Source organism: Dryobates pubescens, chromosome 22 (assembly GCF_014839835.1).
Source record: "Dryobates pubescens isolate bDryPub1 chromosome 22, bDryPub1.pri, whole genome shotgun sequence".
Taxonomy (NCBI): domain Eukaryota; kingdom Metazoa; phylum Chordata; class Aves; order Piciformes; family Picidae; genus Dryobates; species Dryobates pubescens.
Window position 1 is genome coordinate 1,854,883 of NC_071633.1, and position 26,901 is coordinate 1,881,783.

Consider the following 26,901-nt stretch of genomic DNA (forward strand, 5'->3'; position numbering starts at 1 on the left):
CCCTTCCAAGCCCTCCCATGCAGGTTGGACTTGATGATCTTTGAGGTCTTTTCCAGCCTTATTGGTTCTCTGAGTCTGTGCTGTGATTCCAGTGCCCCACTGACTTGGCCAGCTGCAGGGTACATTTGCAGCAGCACAGGGGGCACAGGGCCTGCTTGGAGCCTGTGTGGCTGTTGCTGTTGCCTTAGGACATCCATGTCCTGACCTGGCCAGCTTAAAACCAGAGGATTTCTCTGCTCCATGCTTTGTGAAGAGTGAGACATTAGGGCTCCAAAGCCCTTTGGTCAGGGGATTCTCCACTGTCTCTCATAACCATCCCTCTCCCCTGCCCCGTTTCCTCTCACCCTGCACCTCTGGGCTCCTGCTTCAGTGACAGCTTTTGTCCCAGGGCAGAGTTTCACCTTGCACAAGCTGAGCCACAGCCCCTCTCAGGCAGCTTCTGCTTCCAGGCTTGCTTCAGAGGGACTGGGTGAGGTCCCTTCCAACCCCCCCCTGCTGGGATTCTGTGGCAGGGGGACTGGCACTGGGAGATGTGTAAGGCTTTTTTGCCCAACCCAACCCATTCCATGCTACTCTCAAAGGCCATGCCATGGCTCTGCTAGCAATGCCACTCCATGCTGTGCTTGCTCCTTGCACTGAGCTGTGCCTGGCACCAGGGACCCTGTGGCCTGCAGCTGCCTGCCTTGTGGCAGCAGCATTCCAGGGGCTGCTCCTGGAGCTTTCTGGCAGGTGGAAACCCTGAGGCCTGAGGTGTTTTGTTGTGGTTGTGCCCTCCCTGAAGGAGAAAGGCAGAGGAGGGTTCTGCTATCTGCTGTTTGATTTGAGGGATGGAATGGAATGGAATGGAATGGAATGGAATAGAATTACATAGAATAGAATGGAGTGGAATGGAATGGAATGGAATGGAGTAGAATAGAATAGAATGGAATAGAATAGAATGGAATAGAATAGAATAGAATAAACCAGGTTGGAAGAGACCTTCAAGATCATCAAGTCCAACCTATCATCCAACACCACCTAATCAACTAACCCATGGCACCAAGCACCCTATCAAGTCTCCTCCTGAACACCTCCAGGGATGGGGACTCCACCACCTCCCTGGGCAGCACATCCCAATGGCTAACAACTCTCTCTGGGAAGAACTTTCTCCTCACCTCCAGCCTAAACCTCCCCTGGCACAGCTTGAGACTGTGTCCTCTTGTTCTGCTGCTGGGTGCCTGGGAGAAGAGCCCAACCCCCACCTGGCTCCAACCTCCCTTCAGGGAGTTGCAGAGAGCAATGAGGTCTCCCCTGAGCCTCCTCTTCTGCAGGCTAAGCAACCCCAGCTCCCTCAGCCTCTCCTCACAGGGCTGTGCTCCAGACCCCTCCCCAGCCTTGTTGCCCTTCTCTGGACACTTTCCAGCAGCTCAACCTCCTTCCTAACCTGAGGGGCCCAGAGCTGGACACAGGACTCAAGGTGTGGCCTCAGCAGTGCTGAGCACAGGGCACAATGACCTCCCTGCTCCTGCTGGCCACACTCTTCCTGATGCAGGCCAGGATGCCCTTGGCCTTCTTGGCCCCTGGGCACACTGCAGGCTCCTGTTCAGCCTACCATCAACCAGCACCCCCAGGTCCCTCTCTGCCTGGCTGCTCTCAGCCACTCTGCCCCCAGCCTGTAGCACTGCCTGGGGTTGCTGTGGCCAATGTGCAGCCCCTGGCACTTGGCTGTGTTCAATCTCCTGCCCTTGGCCTCTGCCCATCTGCCCAGCCTGTCCAGGTCCCTCTGCAGAGCCTCTCTACCCTCCAGCAGATCAACTCCTGCCCCCAGCTTGGGGTCAGCTGCAAATTGACTGATGATCTGGGCTCCTCAATTCAGGAAGGACATTGAGAGACTTGAAGGTGTCCAGAGAAGGGCAACAAGGCTGGGGAGGGGTCTGGAGCACAGCCCTGTGAGGAGAGGCTGAGGGAGCTGGGGTTGCTTAGCCTGCAGAAGAGGAGGCTCAGGGGAGACCTCATTGCTCTCTGCAACTCCCTGAAGGGAGGTTGGAGCCAGGTGGGGGTTGGGCTCTTCTCCCAGGCAACCAGCAGCAGAACAAGAGGACACAGTCTCCAGCTGTGCCAGGGGAGGTTTAGGCTGGAGGGGAGGAGAAAGTTCTTCCCAGCAAGAGAGATTGGCCCTGGGAATGTGCTGCCCAGGGAGGTGGTGGAGTCCCCATCCCTGGAGGTGTTCCAGAGGGGCTTGGATGTGGCACTTGGTGCCATGGTTGAGCTGTCAGGAGGTGCTGGGTGACAGCTTGGACTGGATGATCTCTGAGCTCTTTTCCAACCTGGTTGATGCTTTGACTCTGTGATTCTGTTGGAGCCTGGAGCTCTTGGATGTTCAGAGGGATCATCTCTGAAGGGGTGGCAGTGTTGATCCCTGCATCAGAGACTCCACCTGCGCCCCTCTCATGCATCCCAAGAGGAGTCTCTGCTCAGGACAGGAATTTCATCCTTTTCCAGGGCATTTCAGCAGAGGGCTTTTTGCCTGGCACTGCCAGCAGCTCCTTAGCTCACTGGAGGGGGTGAACCTTTACCCTCATACCCACTGTTAGCAGGGTGAAGCTTGGCTGAGGGGAGAAAGACCTTGGAGTGCTGGTGGGCAGCAAGTTCTGCATGGCACAGCAATGTGTCCTTGTGGCCAAGGGAGCCAATGGGCTCCTGGGGTGCAGCAAGAGAAGTGTGGCCAGCAGGGCTGGGGAGGCTCTTCCTAGTTGGGGTTGTGCAGGCTGGAGAGGAGAAGGCTCCCAGGAGACCTTCTGGTGGCCTGCCAGGAGCTGCAGGGGGCTGCAAGCAAGCTGGGGAGGGACTTTGGAGGGGGTCAGGGAGGGATAGGGGTCTGGGACACCTCTGAGGGGGGCAGTAATCAGGCCTGGACAGGGAGTCAGCAATGGGCACTGGCAGCCCAGAAGGCCAAGGGCAGCTCAGCTGCCCTTGGCCTTCTGGGCTGCCAGTGCCCATTGCCAGAGGTGGAGGGAGAGGATCCTGCCCCTCTGCTCTGGGGTGTGAGGGAGGGACAGGACTGGGGGGGATGCAGCAGAAGTAGAAGTGGGGAGATGGAGATTGGCTGTGAGGAAGAAGTTGTTGCCCAGGAGGGTGGTGAGAGCCTGGCACAGGCTGCCCAGGGAGGTGGTGGAAGCCTCCTGCCTGGAGGTGTTTGCAGCCAGGCTGGAGGTGGCTGTGAGCAACCTGCTGTGGTGTGAGGTGTCCCTGCCCATGGCAGGGGCTTGGAGCTGGCTGAGCTTTGAGCTCCCTTCCACCCCTGGCAGCTCTGTGATGCTCCTCCTCCTCTGCTCTGCCCTGCTCAGACCACAGCTGCAATCCTGTGCCCAGTTCTGGGCTCCCCAGCTCCAGAGAGACAGAGACCTGCTGGGGAGAGTCCAAGGGAGAGCCAGGAGGATGCTTAGGGGACTTGGGCATCTCCCCTGTAAGAGAGGCTGAGAGCCCTGGGGCTGTTTAGTCTGGAGAGGAGAAGGCTGAGAGAGGACCTGATCAATGCCTATCAATAGCTGAGGGCTGGGGGGCAAGGGGAGGGGGCCAAGCTCTTTTGGGTGGAGCACAGCAGTAAGCCAAGGAGCAATGCAGAGAAGATTCCACCCCAACATGAGGAGAAACTTCTTTGGTGTGAGGGTGACAGAGCCCTGGAGCAGGCTGCCCAGGGAGGGTTTGGAGTCTCCTTCTCTGGACACATTCAGATCCTGCCTGGCTGCCTTCCTGTGCAGACTGCCCTGGCTGCTCCTGCTCTGGGCTGGACTGGAGGATCTCTGGAGGTCCCTTCCAGCCTCTCATGTCCTGTGATCCCCACACACCCCTGCAGATGGCCTGCTGCAGCTCCCTCAGGCCAGGGAATGGGTTAACCATCTTCTTGGCCACCAGCTTCACCCAGCTGCCTCTGCTCTGTTTGCTGTTTTAAGAGCAGCAGCAGAAAGGTCAAACTGTCCATGGCTCCAGGCATGGCTCCTGGGCAAGCCCAATGCAGCAGCAGCCACACAGAGGCTTCTCCTGGGAGCTGTGGTGCCCAGGAGTCCTCTCCATGCTCATGCCTGCCAGGTAATCCCTGCTGACCACTTTTGGCAGGTGAAAAGTGTCCTTTGTGGATGAAGAGCTGGGCCTGAGCTGGCAGCCAGGAGCAGCAGTGTCATGGGCTGCAGGGGCAGGGAGGGGATTCTGCTCAGACCCCCCTGCAGTGCTGGGGCAGCTCTGGAGCCCTCAGCACAGGCAGGGAGCTGCTGGAGCAGTGCTGGAGAAGGCCACAGCAGTGCTGGCAGGGCTGGAAGCCCTCTGCTGGGAGGCTCCAGGCTGAGAGAGTTGGCCTTGGGCAGCCTGCAGAGGAGAAGGCTGCAGGAGACCTCCTGGTGGCCTTGCAGTGCTCCAAGGGCTGAGCAGAGAGCTGGGGACAGAGTCTGGAGCAGGGCCTGTGGGGCCAGGCCAAGGGGGGAGGGTTGGAACTGCAAGAGGGAGATTGAGAGTGGAGAGAAGGAGAAATGTTTGGTGCTGAGGCTGGGGAGAGCCTGGCCCAGGCTGCCCAGAGAGGTGGAGCTGCCCCATGGCTGGCAGCAGTGCAGGGCAGGCTGTGTGGGGCTGGGAGCAGCCTGCTGGGGTTGGGGATGCCCCTGGGGGCTGCAGGGGGCTGGGCTGGGGGAGCCTGAGAGGTCCCTTCCAGCCCAAGCCATTCCCTGCTCCTAAGTGCCTCTGGCAGATTCAGAGCAGAGAGGTCAAGCTGCTTTCCCTGGTCCTGCTGCTGCATGCAGCCCAGGAATGGTTGCAGGGCTGAGCTGTGTCCTGTGACAGTGTCCAGCTCCCAAGGTTCTGGAGCTTCCTGGGATGAGCTAAAGCTGCTTGAACTTCCTGCATCCCTCCCTGTAGCTCCCCAGTTCCAGCTGGAGCAGCCTGGCCTGTGTGTCCCATGGGCTCAGTGTGTGCCTGGCTGCTTCCCCACCAGGCAGCCCTGCCTTGGGCAGGATGATTCCAGCATCCTCTGGCCCTGCTCCAGCAGCTCCCTGCCTGTGCTGAGGGCTCCAGAGCTGCCCCAGCACTGCAGGGGGGTCTGAGCAGAGCACAGCAGAGGGGCAGAATCCTTCCCTGCCCCTGCTGCCCACACTGCTGGGGCTCAGCCCAGCACAGGCTGGGGCTGGGAGTGCTTGGTGCTGGCTGCTCTCCAGCTTTGCACCCCCAGGTCCTTCTCCTCAGGGCTGCTCTCCAGCCCTTCCCCTCCCCCCCAGCCTGGATTGATACAGCCCCCACCCAGGTGCTTGGCCTTTCTGACCCCCCTGAGGTGTGCAAAGATCCACTCCTAGCAAAAGGCTGATTCTGCAGAACATAGTTCTGCCTTGGAAGGGCTTGAAGGCCACTGGTGTGTCCCCCACAGCCCTCCTCCAGCACAGGCCTGAGCTCTGCCTCCTCCCAGCTTGGCTTTGCTCTGCAGGACACCAAGTGTGGCTGCATTCCTGAGGGCTGGGGATGAACCCTGTGTCCTGGGCTCTCTGCTGCTTTTGAGCCTCCCAGGATGTCAGGGGTTGGAAGGGACCCAAAGAGATCCTCCAGTCCAACCCCCCCCTGCCAGAGCAGGAGCAGAGAATCCAGCACAGGTCACACAGGAGCACATCCAGACAGGGCTGGGAAGGCTCCAGAGCAGGAGACTCCACAACCTCTCTGGGCAGCCTGCTCCAGGCCTCTGGGACCCTCACAGTGCAGAAGTTCCTCCTCATGTTGAGCTGGAACCTCCTGTGCTGCAGTTTCCATTCATTGCCCCTTGTCCTATCCCAGGGTGCAGCTGAGCAGAGCCTGGCCCTGCCCCTTCCTTCCTGACCCCCAGCCCTCAGCTCTTGATAGGCATTGATCAGATCCCTCTCAGCCTTCTCCTCTCCAGACTGCACACCCCCAGGGCTCTCAGCCTCTCCTCACCAGGCAGTGCTGCAGTCCCTTCAGCATCCTTGCAGCCCTCCCTTGGCCTCTCCCCAGCAGATCCCTGTCCCTCCTGAGCTGGGGAGCCCAGAGCTGGCTGCAATACTCCAGGTGTGGCCTCACCAGGGCAGAGTAGAGGGGGAGGAGACCCTCCCTGGCCCTGCTGGGCACACTCTGCCCCCCAGGATCCCACTGCACAGCAGCACTCCTGCTGAGGTGTCCCTGCTGAGCTGCAGCAGCCAAGGTGCTGCTGATCATGTCAGGGTTGGGTGACATCTGGGCTGGTCAATGATGAGTGGCACAAGCCCAGCAGATGCCTGCTGACCCCTGCTTGGTGTGCCTGGTCCAGCCTGCTCTGCACACAAGTGCTGCCTGTGCTGGAGGGGCAGGGAGGCAGGAGGGGCTGCCAGCAATGCTCAGCTGAGCTGCCCTGGCTCTGTGTCATTTCCTCTTGAGGCTGTTTGAAGAGCTTTACATGCCAGCTTGGGGCTGGAGCTTGTCCTCCCCGTGGGGCACTGCTGCCTGCCACACCAGCCTCTGGAAAAGAGGAGGAGGGGAGGACAGGAGGCCTGGGGCTGGTGAGCCTTGGCTGTCTGCTTTGACCCAGCTCCTGGGGCTCAGCTTGTACTTTGCATCACAAAGGGTCCAAGGGGTCTGGTGGCATGAGCCAAGGCCTAGGACCACAGAGCTGGCAGGGCTGGAAGGGAGCTCAAGGCTCAGCCAGCTCCAAGCCCCTGCCAGGGGCAGGGACACCTCCCACCAGCACAGGCTGCTCAGGGCCTCATCCAGCCTGGTCCTGAACACCTCCAGGCAGGAGGCAGCCACAGCCTCCCTGGGCAGCCTGTGCCAGAGTCTCCCCAGCCTCACTCTCAACCATTTCTTCCTCCTCTCCACTCTCAGTCTCCTCTCTCCCAGCTCAAAGTCATTGTCCCTCAGCCTGGCACTCCCAGCCCTTGGCCAGAGTCCCTTCAGGAACAGAACAGAACAGAACAGAACAGAATAGAATAGAATAGGAGTGGAATGGAATGGAATGGAATAGAATAGACTAGACTAGACTAGACTAGACTAGACTAGACTAGAATAGAATAGAATAGAATAGAATAGAATAGACCAGACCAGGTTGGAAGAGACCTTCAAGATCACCAAGCCCAACCTATCAACCAATCCAGCAGCACCTAATCAGCTAACCCATGGCACCAAGCTGGTGTCATCCTCTTGGGTGGATGTGGTGAGGGAAAGGGCAATCACAGTGTGGAGGGTCAGGGCTGGGAGGTTGGTTGCCCCCCTGGTGGGTGCAGCATGGAGCCCTGTGGGGTGACACAGACTCCCTCCTCGGCCTCAGGGAAGAGTTTGGGCTGGAAGGGACCTTTCAAGGTGACCTCATGCAGCTCACAGCAGTGTTGTGATTGGAAGAGACCTTCCAGGTCCTCCAAGTCCAGCTGTCAGCCCAGCACTGAAGCATGGCCCTCAGCACCACATCTGCAGGGCTCTGACACCCCTCTGGGGCTGGGGACTGCAGCATCTGCCTGGGCAGCCTGGGCCAGGGCTTGACAGCTCTTGTGGGGAAGGAACTGTTCCTCCTGTCTGACCTAAAGCTGCCCTGGTGCAACCTGAGGCCATTTCCTCTTTCTCTGTTGTTCCTGGAGGGGGGAGAGGCCAACCCCCAGCTGGCTGCAGCCTCCTTGCAGGGAGCTGTAGGGAGCCAGAAGGTCTCCCCTCAGCCTCCCTTGCTGCAGGCTCTCCCTCGTTTCTGAGCCATCCCTGTGTGAGTGCTGGCCTGTGAGGTCAGCCCTGGCTCCTGCAGCCTGGCTTAGCCCAGGGCTGTCAGGCTGGGCTCAGTGTGCTGCTGTGTAAACACCACCAGGGTTCCTGGATCCCTTCCTGTTTCCTTTAAGGGGCAGCAGCCCAGGGCAGGCCAGGAAAGGAGGGAGGGAAGGCTGGCTGGAGATGTTCCACCTGATTTCAGGCTCTGCCCAGGGGCTTCCTTAGGCTGTTAGAAGGAGGGGGAAAAAACCCAACCCAACCAACCCATGAAACCCTCAGCAAACAATTGCTGTGGTCCTCATTTTTCACTGTTGTTTCTTCCCCTGCTGTCCCCTGTGGGAAGGGAGAAGCCAACAAGCACCCAAACACCTTGCCAACAATGCAAAGCAACTTCCTGCAGCAGGGAGAGGGCAAAGTCAGTGCCCAACCAATGCACAGCCCCTGGTAAACCATTGCAAGCAGCTGGGTGCCCAGTTCCCTGGAGCATCCAGGGGGCATCCAGCCTGTGTGGAAGGTGCTGGGACACAGGGGTCAGCAGCATCCCCTGGCAACATCTCTCACTGCCCAGGTGGCTCTGGTTTGGTCATTCAGAGCCTGTGCTTAGGGCATGCCCCCAGGGTGGGCATGGTGAAAAGGGAGTCAGGCCTCACTGAATCCTTGTGGTCAGGCCAGTCCCTGGGGCAAGGACCCCCTCCACTGGGCAGTGGCATTGAGGCACCCCCAGCAGGCCTGTGGCTGACACCCAAGCTGTGTGGCCTGGCTGACACGCTGGGAGGGGAAGGGATCCATCCAGAGGGAGCTGGGCAGGCTGCAGAGCTGGGACCAAGACAACCTCCTGAGGTTCAACAAGGCTAAGAGCAAGGTCCTGCAGCTGGGGCAGGGCAATCCCCAGCACAGATCCAGGCTGGAAGCAGCCTGCAGGAGAAGGCCCTGGGGGTGTCAGCTGGTGACAAAGTGCCCAGGAGCCAGCACTGGTCCCTGGCAGCCCAGAGCCAGCTGAGTGCTGAGCTGCAGCCAGAGCAGGGAGAGAGCAGCACAGGGAGGGGATTCTGCCCCTCTGCTCTGCTCTGCTCAGCCCCCACCTGCAGCACTGCCTCCAGCCCTGGGGCCCCCAGCACAAGGAGGACCTGGAGCTGCTGGAGAGGCTCCAGAGGAGGCCACCAAGGTGAGCAGAGGCTGCAGAGCCTCCCCTGTGGGGCCAGGCTGGGAGAGCTGGGGCTGTGCAGCCTGGAGAAGAGAAGGCTGCAGGGAGACCTCAGAGCAGCCTTGCAGTGCCTGAAGGGCTCCAGGAGAGCTGGGGAGGGACTCTGGCCAAGGGCTGGGAGTGCCAGGCTGAGGGACAATGGCTTTGAGCTAGGAGAGAGGAGACTGAGAGTGGAGAGGAGGAAGAAATGGTTGAGAGTGAGGCTGGGGAGACTCTGGCACAGGCTGCCCAGGGAGGCTGTGGCTGCCTCCTGCCTGGAGATATCACAGTATCACTAAGGTTGGAAGAGACCCCAAGAATCACCAAGTCCAAGCTGTCTCCACAGACCTCATGACCAGACCATGGCACCAAGTGCCACATCCAATCCCCTCTGGAACACCTCCAGGGATGGGGACTCCACCACCTCCCTGGGCAGCACATCCCAATGGCTAACAACTCTCTCTGGGAAGAACTTTCTCCTCACTTCCAGCCTGAACCTCCCCTGGCACAGCTTGAGACTGTGTCCTCTTGTTCTGGTGCTGGCTGCCTGGGAGAAGAGACCAACCCCATCCTGGCTACAACCTCCTTTCAGGTAGTTGGAGAGGGCAATGAGGTCTCCCCTGAGCCTCCTCTTCTGCAGGCTAAGCAACCCCAGCTCCCTCAGCCTCTCCTCCCAGGGCTGTGCTCCAGACCCCTCCCCAGCCTTGTTGCCCTTCTCTGGACACCTTCAAGTCTCTCAATGTCCTTCTTAAACTGAGGGGCCCAGAACTGGACACAGGACTCAAGGTGTGGCCTCAGCAGTGCTGAGCACAGGGCACAATGACCTCCCTGCTCCTGCTGGCCACACTGTTCCTGATGCAGGCCAGGATGCCCTTGGCCCTCTTGGCCCCCTGGGCACACTGCTGGCTCCTGTTCAGGCAGCTGTCAATCAGCACTCCCAGGTCCCTCTCTGTTTGGCAGCTCTCAGCCACTCTGCCCCCAGCCTGTAGCTCTGCCTGGGGTTGCTGTGGCCAAAGTGCAGCCCCTGGCACTTGGACTTGTTGAATGCCATCCTGTTGGCCTCTGCCCATCTGCCCAGCCTGGCAAGGTCCCTCTGCAGAGCCCTTCTGGCCTCTAACTGACCAACATCTGCTCCCAGCTTGGTGTCAGCTGCACATTTGCTGCTGACTGACTCAATCCCCTGGAGGTGTTCAGGACCAGGCTGGATGAGGCCCTGAGCAGCCTGTGCTGGTGGGAGGTGTCCCTGCCCATGGCAGGGGCTTGGAGCTGGCTGAGCTTTGAGCTCCCTCCCAGCCCAAGCCCTGCTGTGAGTGTATGACTCTCACTCCCCAGTCTGGGAGCTGCAGATGTCAGTGTGCCCTCCAAGGAGCACTGTTTAGAGTTGTTGTTGGCTTTCCAAACATTAGGAGGGAGAGGAGGGCAGAACAAACAGAGCAAGCAGCCTGTGTTTGATATCAAACCACCTAAGGGCTTCCTGTGAAGCTTTTATTGCCCTTGTAAAGAAACCTGGGGCTCAGCTGCTCCTGGGCTGTGCTCCCATTCCATCAGCAAGCAACAAATGCTTCCTGCTGCCACATCTTGGCTTGCTGCTGCTGTGGGGGTTGTGTCTGCTGAGGCAATAGGCTCCTGGTGCAGGCACCTCATACCCCCAGCCTTCATCCCCTCCTCTCTCTGTTATTTCTTCTCCTGAGTGGGATCAAACCTGCCTCAGGCAGCATAGACATCAAGGACAGCTCTGGGCCCCCAGCACAAGAGGATCATGGAGCTGTTGGAGAGGCTCCAGAGGAGGCCACGAGGATGATCAGAGGGTTGGAGAACCTCTGCACTGGGGCCAGGCTGGGAGAGCTGGGGCTGTGCAGCATGGAGGAGAGAAGGCTCCAGGGAGACCTCAGAGCAGCCTTGCAGTGCCTGAAGGGCTCCAGGAGAGCTGGGGAGGGACTCTGGCCAAGGGCTGGGAGTGCCAGGCTGAGGGACAATGGCTTTGAGCTGGGAGAGAGGAGACTGAGAGTGCAGGGGAGCTGCAGGGAGGCTGGGGAGGGACTGCTCAGGAGGGGCTGTGGGGATAGGCCAAGGGGCAAGGGTTTGGCACTGGAGCAGGGCAGAGTCAGGTTGGACACCAGGAGGGAGTTGTGCCCAGGGAGGCTGGGGAGACTCTGGCACAGGCTGCCCAGGGAGGTGCTGGAGGCTCCATCCCTGGAGCCATTCAGGCTCAGCCTGGCTGTGTCCCTGGGCAGCCTGCTCTGGCTGGAGCTGTCCCTGCTGCCCATGGCAGGGGGTGGCACAGGATGCCCTTGCAGGCTCCCTCCCAGCCCATTGCAGTCTGTGGATGTGAGACATGATCAACACCCCCCCAGATGTCTGGTGAGTTGCTCCCTTAAAGCTTGTGAGGCTCTGTGTGCAGCAGGGGCAGAGGAAGGGCTGTGGGTTCTGCTCTGCCCAGCTGCAGGCCCTCACTGCTCAGCTCCAGTGTGGGGCTGCTTTTGTTGTCTCTGCTAATAGTGCCTTGGGCTGAGCTGCAGGAGGATGTCCTCTGGGGAGCTCCCCAGCGAGAATCTGAGCTCGTGGTACCCCTGGGGCACCTTGTACCTACACCAGTTCTCTGTTGTCCCTCCCATGAGTTGTGTAGGCTGGAGAAGAGGAGGCTGAGGGGAGACCTCATTGCTCTCTGCAGCTCCCTGAGAGGAGGCTGGAGCCAGGTAGGGGCTGGGCTCTACTCCCTAGGCTGAGGTGATAGGAGGGGAACTGGCCTGAAATTGTGCCAGGGGAGGCTTAGGTTGGAGATCTTTGCTGCAAGAGTGGTCAGGGATGGGCACAGGCTGCCCAGAGAGGTGGTGGAGTCCCTATGGCTGGAGGGGTTCAAGAAGCTGCAGCTTTGGCCCTTTAGGATGCAGTTTAGTGGTCATGGAGGTTAGGTTATGCATGGACTCCATGGCCATAGAATCACAGAGCTGGCAGGGCTGGCAGGGAGCTCAAGGCTCAGCCAGCCCCAACCCCCTGCCATGGGCAGGGACACCTCACACCACAGCAGGTTGCTCACAGCCACCTCCAGCCTGGCTGCAAACACCTCCAGGCAGGAGGCTTCCACCACCTCCCTGGGCAGCCTGTGCCAGGCTCTCACCACCCTCCTGGGCAACAACTTCTTCCTCACAGCCAATCTCAATCTCCCCACTTCTAGTTCTGCTCCATCCCCCCCAGTCCTGTCCCTCCCTGACCCCCCAGAGCAGAGGGGCAGGATCCTCTCCCTCCACCTCTGGCAATGGGCACTGGCAGCCCAGAAGGCCAAGGGCAGCTCAGCTGCCCTTGGCCTTCTGGGCTGCCAGTGCCCATTGCTGACTCCCTGTCCCAGGCCTGATTCCCAGACCCCTATCCCTCCCTGACCCCCTCCAAAGTCCCTCCCCAGCTTGCTTGCAGCCCCCTGCAGCTCCTGGAAGGCCACCAGAAGGTCTCCTGGGAGCCTTCTCCTCTGCAGCCTGCACAACCCCAACTCTCTCAGGCTGTCTGCAGAGCAGAGCAGCTCCAGCCCTCTGCTCCTCCTCCTGGCCCTGCTCCCAGCCCCTCCAGAGCCTTCCTTGCTCCTGGAGGTCTTTTCTAACCTTAACGCTTCTGCGACTCGAGGTCCCCAGAATTGCAGTGGCTTTGGGAGGGCAGCAACCTGCTGTCAGCTTGCAGGTGTGCAGGAGCCAAACCCTGCCTTGCTGTGTGATCCTGGCTAAGCCTCTGTGCCAGCTGAGCTCAGCTGGCTCCCGCTGCCTTCGCTGTTGGCCCTCTGTGTGTGGCACGGGGCAGGACCGCTGCGGGCGGGCACGGCGCCCTGCGGGCAGCGCGGGGCTGCTGCTGGAAACTTGGCTGCAGGCCCTCACTTTCCTTTCCTCTTGGCCAGCAGGCTGTGGAAAAAAGACAAAGCCCCCACGTGGTGGTCATGGCCTCCCAGATAAGGGCTGAGCTGGCTGGTAGCATTTGAGCTGTGGGATTGTGTTGCCTCTGGAACGCTTCTGGCGCCGCAGCGAGAAGCTGAGACTGCGAGCTGCCATCCGTGACCCTGTGGCTGCCTCGGCAGGACAAGCAGCTTGGGCTCTTCTTCCTGCCAGGGCTTGAAAGGGGGCTGCAAGACAGCTGGGGAGGGGCTTTGGGCAAGGGCTGGGAGTGCCAGGCTGAGGGACAATGGCTTTGAGCTGGGAGAGAGGAGATGGAGAGTGGAGAGGAGGAAGGAATGGTTGAGAGTGAGGCTGGGGAGACTCTGGCACAGGCTGCCCAGGGAGGCTGTGGCTGCCTCCTGCCTGGAGGTGTTCAGGACCAGGCTGGATGAGGCCCTGAGCAGCCTGGGCTGGTGGGAGGTGTCCCTGCCCCTGGCAGGGGCTTGGGGCTGGCTGAGCTCTGAGCTCCCTTCCAACCCAATCCATTCTGTGATCTTTTAAGCTCCCTTCCAACCCAACCCAACCCAACCCAACCCAACCCAACCCAACCCAACCCAACCCAACCCAACCCAACCCATGCTGTGATCTTTTAAGGTCCCTTCCAACCCAACCAACCCAATCCATTCTGTGATCTTCTAAGATCCCTTCCAACCCAACCTATTCAGTGATCTTTTAAGCTCTCTTCCAACCCAACTCAACCCATTCTGTGATCTTTTAGGGTCCCTTCCAACCCAACCCAACCTATGCTGTGATCTTCTAAGATCCCTTCCAACCCAACCCAAACCATTCTGTGACCTTTTAAGCTCTCTTCCAACCCAATCCATTCTGTGATCTTTTAAGCTCCCTTCCAACCCAACCCAATCCATTCTGTGATCTTTTAAGGTGCCTTCCAACCCAACCCAACCCAACCCAACCCATTCTGTGATCTTTTAAGGTCCCTTCCAACCCAACCCAACCCAACCCAACCCAACCCAATCCATTCTGTGATCTTTTAAGATCCCTTCCAACCCAACCCAACCCAATCTATTCTGTGATCTTTTAAGATCCCTTCCAACCCAACCCAACCCAACCCAACCCAACCCAATCTATTCTGTGATCTTTTAAGATCCCTTCCAACCCAACCCAACCCAACCCAACCCAACCCAACCCAATCCATTCTGTGATCTTTTAAGATCCCTTCCAACCCAACCCAACCCAACCCAACCCAACCCAATCCATTCTGTGATCTTTTAAGATCCCTTCCAACCCAACCCAACCCAACCCAACCCAACCCAACCCAACCCATTCTGTGGTCTTTTAAGGTCCCTTCCAACCCAACCCAACCCAACCCATTCTGTGATCTTTTAAGATCCCTTCCAACCCAACCCAATCCATTCTGTGGTCTTTTAAGGTCCCTTCCAACCCAACCCAACCCAATCCATTCTGTGATCTTTTAAGCTCCCTTCCAACCCAACCCAACCCAACCCAACCCAACCCAACCCAACCCAACCCAACCCAACCCATTCTGTGATCTTTTAAGCTCCCTTCCAACCCAACCCAACCCAACCCATTCTGTGATCTTTTAAGCTCCCTTCCAACCCAATCCTTTCTGTGATCTTTTAAGGTCCCTTCCAACCCAACCCAACCCAACCCAACCCAACCCAACCCAACCCAACCCAACCCAATCCATTCTGTGATCTTTTAAGCTCCCTTCCAACCCAACCCCACCCAACCCCACCCAACCCAACCCAATCCATTCTGTGATCTTTTAAGCTCCCTTCCAACCCAACCCAACCCAACCCAACCCAACCCAATCCTTTCTGTGATCTTTTAAGCTCCCTTCCAACCCAACCCAACCCAACCCAACCCATTCTGTGACCTTTTAAGGTCTTTAAGGTTTTTCATTCTTCAGCATCAAGCTCTGGCACTCTGTTGGTGCTGGAGTTTCACCTGGAATCCTCAGTCTCCAGGAACTGAGTCTTAAAAGAAAGTGGCAGCTGCCAGGAGCCTCAGCAGCAGGGTGGAGGAGGTGGCAGGCTGGCAGCACAGGCAGGTGCTGTGACTCACCCAGGGCCATCTGGCAAGCTGAGTCAGGATTAAAATCCAGGTCTTGTGATGTCCCCAGGGAATGCCATGCCCAGGGGAGCCAGCTTTGCAGGGCACAAGCTGCAGTTCGTGCCCCAGGAGGTCAAAATGTGCACACAAGGCCTGGGCTGAGTTAAGCTCTGAGCAGGAAGCCAAGAGCTGGGGTTGGCTGTGCTGCCAGCAGCCCAGCTCCTGCCCTCTGCTCTCTCTGAGGGGCTCCATGGTTGCTTTCCAGGCTCTGGGAGCTGTTTCTTGCAGGGGCAGGTGAATGTTCCCTTGCTGGGCTGCAGCACACATCTGGTGGGACCCACAGTTCTTGAAGGCTTTCCCTCAGGCTGTGATTCACAGAACCATTAAGGTTGGAAAAGACCTCCAGGATCACCAAGTCCAACCTTCTATCTACCCAGCACCACCATGGCCACTGCACCATGTCCCCAGGCACCACAGCCTCTTGATTTTGAACACCAGGTGGTATCACAGTCTCACAGCATCACCAAGGTTGGAAGAGACCTCCAGGATCATCCAGTCCAAGCTGTCACCACAGACCTCATGACCAGACCATGGCACCAAGTGCCACATCCAGTCCCCTCTGGAACACCTCCAGGGATGGGGACTCCACCACCTCCCTGGGCAGCACATCCCAATGGCTAACAACTCTCTCTGGGAAGAACTTTCTCCTCACCTCCAGCCTAAACCTCCCCTGGCACAGCTTGAGACTGTGTCCTCTTGTTCTGCTGCTGGGTGCCTGGGAGAAGAGCCCAACCCCCACCTGGCTCCAACCTCCCTTCAGGGAGTTGCAGAGAGCAATGAGGTCTCCCCTGAGCCTCCTCTTCTGCAGGCTAAGCAACCCCAGCTCCCTCAGCCTCTCCTCACAGGGCTGTGCTCCAGACCCCTCCCCAGCCTTGTTGCCCTTCTCTGGACACCTTCCAGCAGCTCAACCTCCTTCCTAACCTGAGGAGCCCAGGACTGGACACAGTTCTCTGAAGCAGAACCACCCTCTGGCTCCCCAGCCAGCAGCAATCACTGGAGCCAGCCAGACTGGGGCACAATTGCCTTCTGCTTTTGTGGCAGCCTCACAGAGCTTCTGCATGTGGCATTCTGCCCTGGCCAGCACCTTCTCTGTCCTCCCACTGTGCTCCCAGTGCAAACAGGGTGAACTCAGCTGTGATCACAGCCTCTGCACCTGGCTGCTGCTTTCTTGGAGGTTAAAAACCCAGCAGCCCAACCACCCCTCCAGCTCCCTTTGTCCAGCTCTGTTTCCATCTCCTCTCAGCCTGCTTGCACAGCTCACTCCTGCCCTGCCATGCAGAAGAGGGAACCTGCAGAGGAGAGCTTTGAAGCAATCAGTGCAAGGAGGCTGAAAGGATGTGGTGGTGCTGCTGGAGGAGGCTGGCTGCAGGCTCTTCCACCACAGGATCACCAAGGTTGGAAGAGACCCCAAGGATCATTGAGTCCAAGCTGTCACCACAGACCTCATGACCAGACCATGGCTCCAAGTGCCACATCCAATCCCCTCTTGAACACCTCCAGGGAGTGCTGGAGGGGTGGTGGGGTGGGAGATTGAGATTAGAGCCTTGCAGTGCCTGAAGGGCTCCAGGAGAGCTGGGGAGGGACTCTGGCCAAGGGCTGGGAGTGCCAGGCTGAGGGACAATGGCTTTGAGCTGGGAGAGAGGAGATTGAGAGTGGAGAGGAGGAAGAAATGGTTGAGAGTGAGGCTGGGGAGACTCTGGCACAGGCTGCCCAGGGAGGCTGTGGCTGCCTCCTGCCTGGAGGTGTTCAGGACCAGGCTGGATGAGGCCCTGAGCAGCCTGTGCTGGTGGGAGGTGTCCCTGCCCATGGCAGGGGCTGGAGCTGGCTGAGCTTTGAGCTCCCTTCCAGCCCAGCCCATTCTGGGACTGGTTAGGCCACAGCTTGAGTCCTGTGTCCAGTTCTGGACTCCTCAGTTTCAGAAGGACATTGAGAGACTTGAAGGTGTCCAGAGAAGGGCAACAAGGCTGGGGAGGGGTCTGGGGCACAGCCCTGTGAGGAGAGGCTGAGGGAGCTGGGGTTGCTTAGCCTGCAGAAGAGGAGGCTCAGGGGAGACCTCATTGCTCTCTCCAACTCCCTGAAGGGAGGTTGGAGCCAGGTGGGGGTTGGGCTCTTCTCCCAGGCAGCCAGCACCAGAACAAGAGGACACAGTCTCCAGCTGTGCCAGGGGAGGTTTAGGCTGGAGATGAGGAGAAAGTTCTTCCCAGAGAGAGTTGTTAGCCATTGGGATGTGCTGCCCAGGGAGGTGGTGGAGTCCCCATCCCTGGAGGTGTTCCAGAGGGGATTGGATGTGGCACTTGGAGCCATGGTCTGGTCATGAGGTCTGTGGTGACAGTTTGGACTGGATGAGCTTTGAGGTCTCTTCCACCCTTGGTGACTGTGTGTGTGAAACCTTGCAGGCAGGGCTGTGCCCCCCAGGCTGCTCTCCTTCCCAGCCTCTTTGCTTTAGGTGCCTGGCAGGAGTGGGAATTGTTTTCTTTGGCCTCTGAGCCCTCTTTGAGCTGTGTGGTTTCCTCCTGATAAAGGTGAACCTTTCAGGCTGGAATGGCTTTTGGCAGCCTGTGAGCTCCCAGAACAGAGGCTGGAAGGCAAGGGTGGGATGGAAAGGAGGGCTCAGGGGGTTAGGATTTTGCCAGGGCAGGAATTGTCTGCCCTCTGTTAGTGCTGTAAGGGCATGGAAGGGGGTGGGAAGCATTAAGAAGAAAGTGCCTGAGGTGGAATGGCAGCAGGGAGACCTGGGTGGGGAAGGGCTAGCATAGAATGGAATAGAGTAGAATGGAATAGAATAGAATAGCACCTTCAAGTCTCAATGTCCTTCCTAACCTGAGGGGCCCAGAACTGGACACAGGACTCAAGGTGTGGCCTCAGCAGTGCTGAGCACAGGGCACAATGACCTCCCTGCTCCTGCTGGCCACACTGTTCCTGATGCAGGCCAGGATGCCATTGGCCTTCTTGGCCCCCTGGGCACACTGCAGGCTCATGTTCAGCCTACCATCACCCAGCACCCCCAGGTCCCTCTCTGCCTGGCAGCTCTCAGCCACTCTGCCCCCAGCCTGTAGCACTGCCTGGGGTTGCTGTGGCCAATGTGCAGCCCCTGGCACTTGGCTGTGTTCAATCTCCTGCCCTTGGCCTCTGCCCATCTGCCCAGCCTGGCAAGGTCCCTCTGCAGAGCCCTTCTGCCCTCTAACTGACCAACATCTGCCCCCAGCTTGCTGTCACCTGCAAACTTGCTGCTGATGGACTCAGTGCCCTCCTCCAGATCATCAATGAAGATGTTAAAGAGGCTGGGGCCCAGCACTGCTCCCTGGGGCACACCACTGGTGCCTGGCTGCCAGCTGGCTGTGGCACCATTCACCACCACTCTCTGGGCTCAGCCTCCAGCCAGTTCCTAACCCAGCTCAGAGAGCTGCTGTCCCAGCCAGGGGCTGACAGTGCTGAGGCTGTGGTGCTGGTTTGGCGTTCAAGGGGGGTGCAGGAAAGCCACAGGAGGTGGAAGAGCAGAGGAAGCAAGGGAAGAGAGGAGCAGCCTGGTGAGGGCATGCAGGGAGCTGTGGGAGGGCTGGAGCTGTCCCCTCTCAGCTCATGTGGCACTGCCACCCTGCTCCCCATCCTCCTGTCCCCTCTGAACCCTTCCCTTGGCACCTGGCTCTCACTCTGCCTGCCCTGTGGGTCTGAGCCTGCAGGGGAGAGGTGGGGAGAGAGCTTCCTTGCTGAGTGCAGGGCCTGGGAGCCAGGGAATGGGTTGGGTTGGATGGGACCTCAAAGCTCAGCCAGCTCCAAGCCCCTGCCAGGGGCAGGGACACCTCCCCCCAGCACAGGCTGCTCAGGGCCTCATCCAGCCTGGCCCTGAACACCTCCAGGCAGGAGGCAGCCACAGCCTCCCTGGGCAGCCTGTGCCAGAGTCTCCCCAGCCTCACTCTCAACCATTTCTTCCTCCTCTCCACTCTCCATCTCCTCTCTCCCAGCTCAAAGCCATTGTCCCTCAGCCTGGCACTCCCAGCCCTTGGCCAGAGTCCCTTCAGGAATGGAATGGAATGGAATGGAATGGAATGGAATGGAATGGAATAGAATAGAATAGAATAGAATAGAATAGAATAGAATAGAATAGAATAGAATAGAATAGAATAGAATAGAATAGAATAGAATAGAATAGAATAGACCAGGTTGGAAGAGACCTTCAAGATCACCAAGCCCAACCTATCAACCAATCCAGCAGCACCTAATCAGCTAACCCATGGCACCAAGCTGGTGTCATCCTCTTGGGTGGATGTGGTGAGGGAAAGGGCAATCACAGTGTGGAGGGTCAGGGCTGGGAGGTTGGTTGCCCCCCTGGTGAGTGCAGCATGGAGCCCTGTGGGGTGACACAGACTCCCTCCTCGGCCTCAGGGAAGAGTTTGGGCTGGAAGGGACCTTTCAAGGTGACCTCATGCAGCTCACAGCAGTGTTGTGATTGGAAGAGACCTTCCAGGTCCTCCAAGTCCAGCTGTCAGCCCAGCACTGAAGCATGGCCCTCAGCACCACATCTGCAGGGCTCTGACACCCCTCTGGGGCTGGGGACTGCAGCATCTGCCTGGGCAGCCTGGGCCAGGGCTTGACAGCTCTTGTGGGGAAGGAACTGTTCCTCCTGTCTGACCTAAAGCTGCCCTGGTGCAACCTGAGGCCATTTCCTCTTTCTCTGTTGTTCCTGGGGGGGGAGAGAGGCCAACCCCCAGCTGGCTGCAGCCTCCTTGCAGGGAGCTGTAGGGAGCCAGGAGGTCTCCCCTCGTTCAAAGAAGGCTTGGGAGTGGATGGGGTGTGGGGTGGAAGTGGGGGATCCTGTCTGACTGGGCCTTCTCTCTTTCCTCCCCCTGCAGCTCTGCCTCTTGCCACTGGCCTGGGGGAAGGCCTTTGAGAAGATGGAGAAGCAGAGGGGAGTGCTCTTGGGGTATGTCCCCTGGGAGGAAGAAGAGGAAGGGGATGAGGAGCATGGGGAGGCTCCTGCTGCTGCTCCTCCCAGCCAAGGGAGCAGCCTGGAAGATGTGCAGGTGGAGATGCTGAAGAAGGCAAGGGAGCTCTTCCAGCTGTGTGACAAGGATGAGAAGGGCTTTATCACCAAGGTGGACATGCAGGTGAGGGGACAGGTCCTTGCCTTTGCCTGGGAGGAGCTGCACAGCCGGGGATGCTGGCAGCTGGGGCTGTGGGCTCTGCCTCATTCGGGTTTCTGGGGGCCCAGCTCTGCCCCAGCTCACTGCCAGGAGCTGACAGACCCAGGAGAAGGGCCTTGGACTGCAGGGGGTCCCTGGGGCAAAGGGGTTTGCAAGCCCTTGGGTCTGAGGAATGCCTGAGGAACACAAGCTGCAGCAGCTCCTGCAGGCACTAAGCATGGAATGGATCATGGAGGCACAGAGGGGCAGGGGGCTGGAAGGGACCTCCAGAGACCATCCAGGCCAAGCCCCCTGCCAGAGCAGGGCACCCAGGGCAGGGCTCACAGCAACACAGCCAGGGGGGGTTGGAAGCTCTCCACACCAGGAGACTCCACAGCCTCTCTGGGCAGCCTGGGACAGGGCTCAGCACCCTCACACCAAACAACTTTCTCCTCCTGCTCAGATCCAACCTCCTGGGCTCCACTTTGTGTCCACTGCCTCCTGTCCTGTCCCTGGGCCCCACTGAGCAGAGCCTGGCCCCTTCCTGCCCCCCACCCCTCAGGTATCTACAGACATTGCTCAGCTCCCTCTCAGCCTTCTCCTCTGCAGGCTCTCAGCCCCAGGGCTCTCAGCCTTCCCTCCTCACACAGCTGCTCCAGGCCCTGCAGCATCCTCACAGCCTGCCCTGGGCTCTCTCCAGCAGTTCCCTATCCCCCTTGAACTGGGGAGCCCAGCACTGGTCACCATACTCCAAATGTGGCCTTAACAGGGCAGAACAGAGGGGGAGGAGAACCTCCCTCTGATGGATGGGAAATATGGGGGGGGAATGCCTGGATTCAGGTGGAAACCCCCAAAGCACACAGCCAACACACAAGAGCTCCAGCAGCCTCTGAACCAAGCTGTGCAGTGGCTTGGCCTCAGTCCTGGCTAAAGCCTGACCTCAAAACCTCACTTTAGGCTTGAGCTTAGAATCAGAGAGTGCTCTGGGCTGGAAGGGAGCTCCAGAGCTCACCCAGCCCAGCCCCTGGATCACAGAATGCTCTGGGCTGGAAGGGAGCTCCAGAGCTCACCCAGCCCAGCCCCTGGATCACAGAATGCTCTGGGCTGGAAGGGAGCTCCAAAGCTCACCCAGCCCAGCCCCTGGATCACAGAATGCTCTGGGCTGGAAGGGAGCTCCAAAGCTCACCCAGCCCAGCCCCTGGATCACAGAATGCTCTGGGCTGGAAGGGAGCTCCAGAGCTCACCCAGCCCAGCCCCTGGATCACAGAATGCTCTGGGCTGGAGACACCTCCAGAGCTCACCCAGCCCAGCCCCTGGATCACAGAATGCTCTGGGCTGGAGACACCTCCAGAGCTCATCCAGCCCAGCCCCTGGATCACAGAATGCTCTGGGCTGGAAGGGAGCTCCAGAGCTCACCCAGCCCAGCCCCTGGATCACAGAATGCTCTGGGCTGGAGACACCTCCAGAGCTCATCCAGCCCAGCCCCTGGATCACAGAATGCTCTGGGTTGGAGACACCTCCAGAGCTCACCCAGCCCAGCCCCTGGATCACAGAATGCTCTGGGTTGGAGACACCTCCAGAGCTCACCCAGCCCAGCCCCTGGATCACAGAATGCTCTGGGCTGGAGACACCTCCAGAGCTCACCCAGCCCAGCCCCTGGATCACAGAATGCTCTGGGCTGGAGACACCTCCAGAGCTCACCCAGCCCAGCCCCTGGATCACAGAATGCTCTGGGCTGGAAGGGAGCTCCAGAGCTCATCCAGCCCAGCCCCTGGATCACAGAATGCTCTGGGTTGGAAAGGAGCTCCAGAGCTCACCCAGCCCAGCCCCTGGATCACAGAATGCTCTGGGCTGGAGACACCTCCAGAGCTCATCCAGCCCAGCCCCTGGATCACAGAATGCTCAGGGCTGGAGGCACCTCCAGAGCTCACCCAGCCCAGCCCCTGGATCACAGAATGCTCTGGGCTGGAAGGGAGCTCCAGAGCTCATCCAGCCCAGCCCCTCTGTACCCAGCAGGGACATCCCCCACTGGAGCAGGCTGCCCAGAGCCCTCTCCAGCCTCCTCTGGAATAGCTCAGCTCTGGAGTGCTGCTCTCTGCTGAGGACAGCCTTTGGGGACAGCACCTCTGGAGCTCTCAGTGCCTTTTGCTTCTCAGCCAGCTCACCCTGGGCTGCTTTCTCCTCTCCCATCTCTGCCTCCTCTACAATGAGCACTGGGCTGGGCCCTGCTGCTCTACTGACTGCCTTTGGCTTGGGCTGTGTGGGGCCTCACTTGGTGGAGCTCCATCAGCAGATAACTTGCTAAGCTTTTCTGGGCAGCTCCATGGACCCTCAGGAGGCTTCAGCCTACACCTCAGGTGATTTGGAAGCTTCTTTGGGTGCCCCTTCCCCCCAGGGGCTGTGAAGAGAAACCTCTGCTCCGTGCCTCAGTGGTGGCAGGGGTGAGATGGTGCCAACAGGCAGGAGATGATGGGAGCAGGTGAATGCTCTGACTGAACATCTTGCCCATGGGCTTCAAGATGTCCTCAGGAGCTGGGAACTGAGTCCAGGGGTCCACAGGTCTGTTTCCCCCCTCCAGGGACAGAAATGGAGCAGATCCCTGATGTGCCCTTGGAGAGCTCTGCTGGCATGGTACTGGTGTGCCCTAGGAGAGCTCTGCTGGCATGGTCCTGGTGTGCCCCAGGAGAGCTCTGCTGGCATGGTCCTGATGTGCCCTAGGAGAGCTCCTCTGGGATGGTCCTGGTGTGCCCTAGGAGAGCTCTGCTGGCATGGTCCTGGTGTGCCCTTGATGGTCCTGGTGTGCCCCAGGAGAGCTCCTCTGGGATGGTCCTGGTGTGCCCCTGGAGAGCTCTGCTGGCATGGTCCTGGTGTGCCCTAGGAAAGCTCTGCTGGCATGGTCCTGGTGTGCCCTAGGAGAGCTCTGCTGGCATGGTCCTGGTGTGCCCCAGGAGAGCTCCTCTGGGATGGTCCTGGTGTGCCCTTGATGGTCCTGGTGTGCCCCAGGAGAGCTCTGCTGGCATGGTCCTGGTGTGCCCCTGGAGAGCTCTGCTGGCATGGTCCTGGTGTGCCCTAGGAGAGCTCTGCTGGCATGGTCCTGGTGTGCCCTAGGAGAGCTCTGCTGGCACGGTCCTGGTGTGCCCTAGGAGAGCTCTGCTGGCATGGTCCTGGTGTGCCCTTGATGGTCCTGGTGTGCCCCTGGAGAGCTCTGCTGGCATGGTCCTGGTGTGCCCCAGGAGAGCTCTGCTGGCATGGTCCTGGTGTGCCCCAGGAGAGCTCTGCTGGCATGGTCCTGGTGTGCCCCAGGAGAGCTCTGCTGGCATGGTCCTGGTGTGCCCTAGGAGAGCTCTGCTGGCATGGTCCTGGTGTGCCCCAGGAGAGCTCCTCTGGGATGGTCCTGGTGTGCCCTAGGAGAGCTCTGCTGGCATGGTCCTGGTGTGCCCTTGATGGTCCTGGTGTGCCCCAGGAGAGCTCTGCTGGCATGGTCCTGGTGTGCCCTAGGAGAGCTCCTCTGGGATGGTCCTGGTGTGCCCCAGGAGAGCTCTGCTGGCATGGTCCTGGTGTGCCCCAGGAGAGCTCTGCTGGCATGGTCCTGGTGTGCCCTTGATGGTCCTGGTGTGCCCCAGGAGAGCTCTGCTGGCATGGTCCTGGTGTGCCCCAGGAGAGCTCTGCTGGCATGGTCCTGGTGTGCCCTTGATGGTCCTGGTGTGCCCCTGGAGAGCTCTGCTGGCATGGTCCTGGTGTGCCCCAGGAGAGCTCTGCTGGCATGGTCCTGGTGTGCCCTAGGAGAGCTCTGCTGGCATGGTCCTGGTGTGCCCTTGATGGTCCTGGTGTGCCCCAGGAGAGCTCTGCTGGCATGGTCCTGGTGTGCCCTAGGAGAGCTCCTCTGGGATGGTCCTGGTGTGCCCTAGGAGAGCTCTGCTGGCATGGTCCTGGTGTGCCCTAGGAGAGCTCTGCTGGCATGGTCCTGGTGTGCCCTTGATGGTCCTGGTGTGCCCCAGGAGAGCTCTGCTGGCATGGTCCTGGTGTGCCCCTGGAGAGCTCTGCTGGCATGGTCCTGGTGTGCCCCAGGAGAGCTCTGCTGGCATGGTCCTGGTGTGCCCCAGGAGAGCTCCTCTGGGATGGTCCTGGTGTGCCCTAGGAGAGCTCTGCTGGCAAGGTCCTGGTGTGCCCTAGGAGAGCTCTGCTGGCATGGTCCTGGTGTGCCCTTGATGGTCCTGGTGTGCCCCAGGAGAGCTCTGCTGGCATGGTCCTGGTGTGCCCCAGGAGAGCTCTGCTGGCATGGTCCTGGTGTGCCCTTGATGGTCCTGGTGTGCCCCTGGAGAGCTCTGCTGGCATGGTCCTGGTGTGCCCCTGGAGAGCTCTGCTGGCATGGTCCTGGTGTGCCCTTGATGGTCCTGGTGTGCCCCAGGAGAGCTCTGCTGGCATGGTCCTGGTGTGCCCTAGGAGAGCTCCTCTGGGATGGTCCTGGTGTGCCCCAGGAGAGCTCTGCTGGCATGGTCCTGGTGTGCCCTAGGAGAGCTCTGCTGGCATGGTCCTGGTGTGCCCCAGGAGAGCTCCTCTGGGATGGTCCTGGTGTGCCCTAGGAGAGCTCTGCTGGCATGGTCCTGGTGTGCCCTTGATGGTCCTGGTGTGCCCCAGGAGAGCTCTGCTGGCATGGTCCTGGTGTGCCCTTGATGGTCCTGGTGTGCCCTAGGAGAGCTCTGCTGGCATGGTCCTGGTGTGCCCTAGGAGAGCTCCTCTGGGATGGTCCTGGTGTGCCCCAGGAGAGCTCTGCTGGCATGGTCCTGGTGTGCCCCAGGAGAGCTCTGCTGGCATGGTCCTGGTGTGCCCCAGGAGAGCTCTGCTGGCATGGTCCTGGTGTGCCCCTGGAGAGCTCTGCTGGCATGGTCCTGGTGTGCCCCTGGAGAGCTCTGCTGGGCACAGCAATGGTTGGAGCAGGCTGGCAGTGCCTGCTGGGGCAGCCTCCTTTGGGCAGGGCTGGAGGGGGCAGGCAGTGAACCTGAGGCCACAGTGGTCCTGGGGTGCAGGAGGCAGAGGGTTGAGCTCCCTGCAGAGCAAGCAGCCCAGCCCCAGGCTCCCTGCCTGCTGGGGGGGTTGAGCTGGCCTGTGGTGCAGCTGTCCCTGGGCTTGTGTCTCCTCCTGCCTGCACTGCAGGCTGTCTGCTCCTGGCCAGCAGGCTGCAGAGGTGCTGAGGGCATCGCCCTGGTGAGCAGGGGCTGAGAGCCCTGGGGCTGCCTGGTGTGGGGAGCAGCAGCCTGAGGGGGATCTCAGCAGTGCTGAGCAGTGCTGCAGGGGTGGGGGTCAGGAAGCTGGGGCCAGGCTTTGTGCAGTGGTGCCCAGGGACAGGACAGGCACAGGCTGAAGGAGAAGAAGTTCCACCTAAACATGAGGAGGAACTGCTGTGACTGAAGGGTGGCAGAGGCCTGGGGCAGGCTGCCCAGAGAGCTTGTGGAGCCTCCTGGTGTGGAGACTTCCAACCCCCCTCTGGCTGTGGCCCTGGGTGCCCTGCCCTGGGTGCCCTGCCCTGGCAGGGGGCTTGGGCTGGGGGAGCTCCAGAGGTCTCCTCCAGGCCCTGCCATGCTGTGTGATGCTGAGGGTGGCAGGGCCAGGAGGCAGTCCCAGGGCAGCCCTAAGCCAGGCCTTAATGTTGTTGGTCCTTTTGTCTTTGCAGAGGCTCCAGAGTGAACTGCCCCTGAGCCTTGAGCAGCTGGAGGCTGTGTTTGACAGCTTGGAGCAGAACAACAATGGATTCCTGACCCCTGTGGAGTTCAGCATGGGACTGGGTGAGGGCTGTGAGGAGGCAGAGGAGGGAGGAAGCTCCCCTGAGGCATGCTGCTGGGCAGAAAGGAAGGGCAGTGGTCCTGCTGCAGCTGCAGCAGCTCTGCAGGCCAATGCCTCCTGCTTGAGTGACTGCCCCTGGAGAAGGAGTGGCCTGGAGCAGCTCTGGGGGCAGCCAGGGCTGAGAGCCCTGGGGCTGAGAGCCTGCAGGAGAGCAGCCCCAGAGGGCAGCTGAGCAATGCTCAGCAGGGGCAGGGAGGTCATTGTGCCCTGTGCTCAGCACTGCTTAGGCCACAGCTTGAGTCCTGTGGCCAGATCTGGGCTCCTTAAGAAGGACATTGAGAGACTTGAAGGTGTCCAGAGAAGGGCAACAAGGCTGGGGAGGGGTCTGGAGCACAGCCCTGTGAGGAGAGGCTGAGGGAGCTGGGGTTGCTTAGCCTGCAGAAGAGGAGGCTCAGGGGAGACCTCATTGCCCTCTACAGCTCCCTGAAGGGAGGTTGGAGCCAGGTGGGGGTTGGGCTCTGCTCCCAGGCACCCAGCCCCAGAACAAGAGGACACAGTCTCAGGCTGTGCCAGGGGAGGTTTAGGGTGGAGGTGAGGAAGAAATTCTTCCCAGCCAGAGAGACTGGCCCTGGGAATGTGCTGCCCAGGGAGGTGGTGGAGTCCCCATCCCTGGAGGTGTTCAGGAAGAGCCTGGATGAGGCACTTGGAGCCATGGTTGAGTTGATCAGATGGTGCTGGGTGCCAGCTTGGCCTTGGTGATCTCTGAGGTCTTTCCCAGCCTTGTTGATCTGTGATTCTCTGATTCCAGGCCCCTCACTCCTGCCTTTCTTTGCTTCATGCTCATTCTTTGTGTCTGGCTCCTCTGCCCTGCAGGCAGCTCCCCAGGCAGCTCCCCAGGCAGCCCTGCAGGCAGCTCCCCAGGCAGCTCCCCAGGCAGCCCTGCAGGCAGCTCCCCAGGCAGCTCCCCAGGCAGCTCCCTAGGCAGCTCCCCAGGCAGCTCTGCAGGCAGCTCCCCAGGCAGCCCTGCAGGCAGCTCCCCAGGCAGCTCCCCAGGCAGCTCCCCAGGCAGCCCTGCAGGCAGCTCCCCAGGCAGCTCCCCAGGCAGCTCCCTAGGCAGCTCCCC

General features: G+C 59.9%; 1 protein-coding gene across 1 annotated transcript in view; it reads left to right on the forward strand.

Moving 5' to 3' along the window:
- Positions 1 to 26,901, forward strand: part of CRACR2B (calcium release activated channel regulator 2B) — a 75,700-nt gene that overhangs the window by 31,658 nt on the left and 17,141 nt on the right. The window contains exons 3-4 of the mRNA XM_054172002.1: positions 19,728 to 19,982; positions 25,669 to 25,780. Of these exons, the coding sequence (XP_054027977.1) occupies positions 19,728 to 19,982; positions 25,669 to 25,780 (367 nt within the window). The remainder of the gene's footprint in view (positions 1 to 19,727; positions 19,983 to 25,668; positions 25,781 to 26,901) is intronic.